Source organism: Ochlerotatus camptorhynchus, unplaced genomic scaffold, assembly GCF_037179485.1.
Source record: "Ochlerotatus camptorhynchus isolate MF236.1 unplaced genomic scaffold, CSIRO-AGI_Acam_v1.1 ptg000055l, whole genome shotgun sequence".
NCBI classification, from domain to species: domain Eukaryota; kingdom Metazoa; phylum Arthropoda; class Insecta; order Diptera; family Culicidae; genus Ochlerotatus; species Ochlerotatus camptorhynchus.
Window position 1 is genome coordinate 3,425,623 of NW_027040545.1, and position 4,731 is coordinate 3,430,353.

The 4,731-nt window shown below is 42.5% G+C and overlaps 1 protein-coding gene across 2 annotated transcripts; it reads left to right on the top strand.

Moving 5' to 3' along the window:
- The first annotated feature begins 205 nt into the window (after positions 1-205).
- Positions 206-2,764, top strand: LOC135717315 (Golgi resident protein GCP60). Of its 2 annotated transcripts, none has more exons than XM_065239312.1 (6): positions 206-614; positions 669-715; positions 811-1,486; positions 1,546-1,667; positions 1,728-1,899; positions 1,959-2,764. In XM_065239312.1, the coding sequence occupies exons 1-6, from the start codon at positions 446-448 to the stop codon at positions 2,216-2,218; spliced, it is 1,446 nt and encodes a 481-aa protein (XP_065095384.1). In that variant the 5' UTR covers positions 206-445; the 3' UTR covers positions 2,219-2,764. The 2 variants fall into 2 exon arrangements, with proteins under 2 accessions (XP_065095384.1, XP_065095385.1); XM_065239313.1 differs by having other exon boundaries at positions 1,962-2,764.
- The last annotated feature ends 1,967 nt before the right edge of the window (positions 2,765-4,731 follow it).

The following is a 4,731-nucleotide window of genomic DNA, read 5'->3' on the forward strand; positions in this document are numbered from 1 at the left end:
ATTCTGCAACAATCTGTGATGTCGCATGCAGCGAGAGAGTGCATATCACCAACACACTCACACTCAACTTATCAGAAAGAAAATTTGACAGTTCGTCTTCTTTTTGCAAAGCAAATATTCATCACCACTTTTCCAGAACGAACATCAGCAAAATATACGTGTAAGTTTTCCAAAGAATAAATGGCTTCAGCTTTTCTCCTCTGATTTGGCTCCGTTCTCCGGAAATAGTTCAGCTCATTTATTTGTGTTTGCAGCAAGTTCAGTTGCGGAATAGCGACTAGGTGGACATTATTTTATCCGACGAAATTGATTGAGCCCACTTTAAAAATCGTACGGAAGCAAATTTGAAAATACGGGTTCAATAGATAGGGAGCTAGATACCGTAAGGTGGGTGGAGAAGGCAGAAAATACTGATTGTCCAACGCACCAGCGAAGGAAGACGATCATGGTTAGTCCTGATAATGTGGAACAGTCGCTCCGGAATCTTTCGATCTCGTCGATGGATGGTCACCCGGGCAGCAACGGGAGTGGATCGGATATAGAGGAAAACAAGAACCTCAAGTGGACCCTCCCGCTAAAGGAGCTATACAAGATGGCTTGTGCGTTCTATAAAGGTAAGCATTGATGATTGGGACAGTGGATGATGGTAAAGTTTTCGCTTGTTGCAGAGAAATCCGGCAAAGCGATACACCTGAGCTACGAAGATAATTTGAAGGTAATTGGATGAGCTGAGTAATAATTTATGGTGTAACGGGTAATTATTACTGCAAGTGACCTTGTTTTACACGCTTTGTTTTCCTTTTGTTGTAGTTAATTGCTTTTACGCAACAGGCAGCCCATGGTCCGTTGGATCCCAGCAAGGCACCCCAGCTGGGTATGTTTGATGTCATTGGAAAGGATAGGAGAATTGCGTGGCAACATTTGGGTACGATTACGAAGCTCCAGGCGATGGAGGGTTTCATAGATCTGCTGGATCGATTGTGCCCGCAATTCAAACCGTATGTTGAAGCGATCAAGAAAGATCGCGAGGAAAAAGCACGACAGGCACAGGTAGAGGAAGCCAGAAGGATAGAGCAGGTTGAGAAGGAACAGGAAAAACTGGTAGAGATGAAGAGGATCGAAGATGAGAAGAACAGAGAGGAAATCCAGAGACGCCAACTTCAGGATGCTCTGAATCAGCAAACGTATCACCAGTTTAAGGATTACGCTGAGAAACAGTTCCCAGGAAATCCTGAGCAACAAGCGGTACTGATTAGGCAGTTGCAGAACGAACACTATCATCAGTATATGCAGCAACTGCAGGCACAAGTTTCTAGCAATTATTCCCAAATACGAGCAACCAGTGTGGAGAGTGAACCTGCTGAAGTCGATGGCAACGCAGCGAATGAGCAGCATTCCGGATTCCAGGTGGACCAGTCCAACAGCGTCAAAGAGAACAGTCAGCTGGAGTACAAGGAGCAGTGCGATAGCGATGACGAGTCAGGAGGTAGGACGTCCGCAAATAAGTAGTTATCACTGACTAAGCTTTATTCAATTGTTTTGCAGAGTATGCTGTCATAAACCCCGCCAACATGTGGACAAAACCTGATGTGAAACTGTTCAAACAGGAAGTAACCTCCGGAAAGGGTGACGGAGTCATTCGAGTCGGACACGGCGATACAGTCACTGTGAGTATTCAAAAGTCTTTAGGAAAATTTCCATTAATTCAAACATGCCCAATTTTGAAGGTCCGAGTTCCCACGCACGAAGGCGGTTCCAGTCTATTTTGGGAATTCGCCACCGACAATTACGATATCGGATTCGGAGTTTATTTTGAGTGGGGAAAACCAATGACAACGGAGGTTTCGGTGCACATCAGCGAGAGCGACGAAGACGACGACACGCTGGAGGATGATGATGGTAAATATGCTCTTACATGGTTGGCCGATTTTCGATTTTAAATTTTCGGTTTTCGGCAGTAGTTTGCACGGATGATCTCGAGTGTGGTGGACAGCAGCAGCACAAACCGCAGTACAACGGTGGCGGCAGCAGCAGCGCTTTGGCCAACCGGAATCCGATTTCAATTATCGTTCCCATCTATCGGCGCGAGTGTCAAACCGAAGTCTACGCCGGATCGCACAGTTACCCGGGCGAGGGAACCTATCTGCTCAAGTTCGATAACAGCTACAGCCTGTGGCGTTCGAAGACGCTCTACTATAAGGTGTTTTATACGCGATAATCGTTCTGCGGCTGGCAGTCGGTTGTTCCGTTATAGATAGGAACGCGGGAGAGAGCGCATTTTTACGAGATAAGATTTTTTGTAAGGGCCTCTTTAGGCAAACGCTCTGTTCTCTGTTACTCTAATCGAACATGTTTTCTGTCTCTATTATTCTATGAATGTACCTTTAACAAAAATAACTAGGAGGAAATGTTGCACACACAAAGACCACAACTGAAAGCGTACGAAGTCTAGTTAATTTATTGCCGAACGCAGTTGTTTGTTAGTTGAATAGATTTTAAATGTAGCATGTACACCTACTCTGAAGAGAAAAACACCCAAGTTGACAGAAAAGAAAGGTATCTTATTCCCCCCATTGGACTTAGGTGAATCTTTATTCGCTGGAAACGGCGATGTAAACTATTGAACTAAATGATCCCAATGCTGTCCAGAAAATGGTAAAATAACTCATATTGCATGATGGATGTACTGTCCCTGTGAAGATGCGACTAAGTGAATCGATTTAATTCAAATAATAAAAGTGAACATGATGTTATTTGATGTCATACCAAGCTGATGGTGTTTTATTGGCCCTGTGTGATAGGAAAATCGAACAACCCTTACTAGAGGGGGAAATTGTTTTTTGTAGGTTCCTAACGTCTGGATTCAAAAATTTGTGCTAAGTCTAGTAATTTTTTCATACCTGCAAATCACTTACCATTTACGTGAAACTGACCCAATATCTTCGGAAATGAAAATCAGCCAAACTGAATCACGTAGCTGTGCATAATTTTTAGAGTGTGGAATTATCAGGAAATTTCCTCTGAATAATAATTTTCTAATTCTCTTACTGAGGAATGTTTGAAAATAGAATGATGCATTTAATAATGCAATCAATTTACTTTCCTCGTTATTTTCTTTCACTCCTTGAGCATTGTTGGTCCGGAGCGGATTTATATTCAATAAATAAAATAGATTTTAAAAATTCAGATAGTTTAATTGTTTTTTAAGCTTCTGGAATATCGTTTTTCAACAACCTTTAAAATTGAACAATTTTTTAGGGAAATTCTGTTTAATTATACTTGGAGAAATTTTCAAGAATGTGAATCATATCAGCTTTTGTAGGTCTTTCTCACGCGAACCGAAGCGGTTGTTGGTTTGTATAAGGTTTTGCCTTCTCAAACTTCTCGATCCCGCAGACAAAACTAATCCTTTCTTTCCCAGATAATTTCCAACTCCTTCCTCAATCGCAGTCTTCTTCACTCTCCCATCCAATCAGCCCTCCATCACCAAGGATCCGTATTCGCAGGTATAGCGAGTTCAAGACTCTCACAAGATTAATGTATAAGGTGTGCTTGCTTAAAATTATGAATGTATTTCACCAAGAACCCTACACCCCACCCTTTCTTTAAATAGAATCGCATAAAACATCCTTATCAATAAGTTACATAGTCCTTTAAGAGCTTCGATTCTGTTCTAGCTCTCTTAGATCTTGTAGGTCCTTCCGTTTCATCAGTACTTACATCTTCACAATGGGTTTCCTTCTCCTTAATAGGTACAGTTTCTTCAATCGATGGGGCTGAATCTTCATCTGCATCAGAATGTAAAACAAGATCACTTGGAATTACTTTAAGATGCGCTGCGCTTCTTCTGATTTGTTTTCCACTGGAAGATGACAGCAATCTAACGTCTGTTCCTTTTTTCTGGACTACCTCAAACTGCTCTGGTGAAAAATCAGTAGGTACTGAGTTTGTTTTTCTTTCTGGCCTGCTTAACTAAAACCTGATCACCAACTTGAATTTCACTTGGTTTTGCTTTTCTTCTGATGTCAGCATATTGCTTTCCCTTCTCTTTCTCGACTCTGTCCCGATCCCTTATCTCTCCGTCTTCAATTTCCACTGATGGTACACTAGGAAGCTTTGTTCGTAGGCGACGCCCAAACATCAACTCGGATGGTGGCTTCCCAGTAGTTGTGTGGTTAGCGGCATGATACATAGGCAGGTACTGACGTAATTCTTTGCGCCAATCTTGACCAAGCTCCTGCGCTATTTTCAGTCGTTTCAATATTGACCGGTTTTGTCGTTCAACTTCCCCGTTCATTTGAGGCCAATACGGGATTGTGTTTACCAGCTGGATTCCATATTCATCGCAGAACATTTTAAATTCATCCGAACACAGTTGTGGACCGTTATCTGCGCGCAATGATAGCGGTACTCCATACCGGGATAAACCATCAGAAGTTCATCGATGGTTGCTTTGGTTGAAATATCTGTCATCTCGACGACCTCCACGTATCTGCTGTAGTAGTCTACACAAACTAACAGATTTTCACCTTCCGGCAGAGGGCCTAGAAAATCAATAGCAATTTGCTCCCATGGCCGTGATGGAAGTTCCTTCCTAGTCATTAGTTCTGGGGGATTCGGAGCCGCTACCAACGAGCACCCGCGACAATTTCGTACAAATTTCTCCACATGTTGGTCGATCTTAGGCCACCATACGCATGATCTCAAATGTCCTTTAATTATCCTTACTCC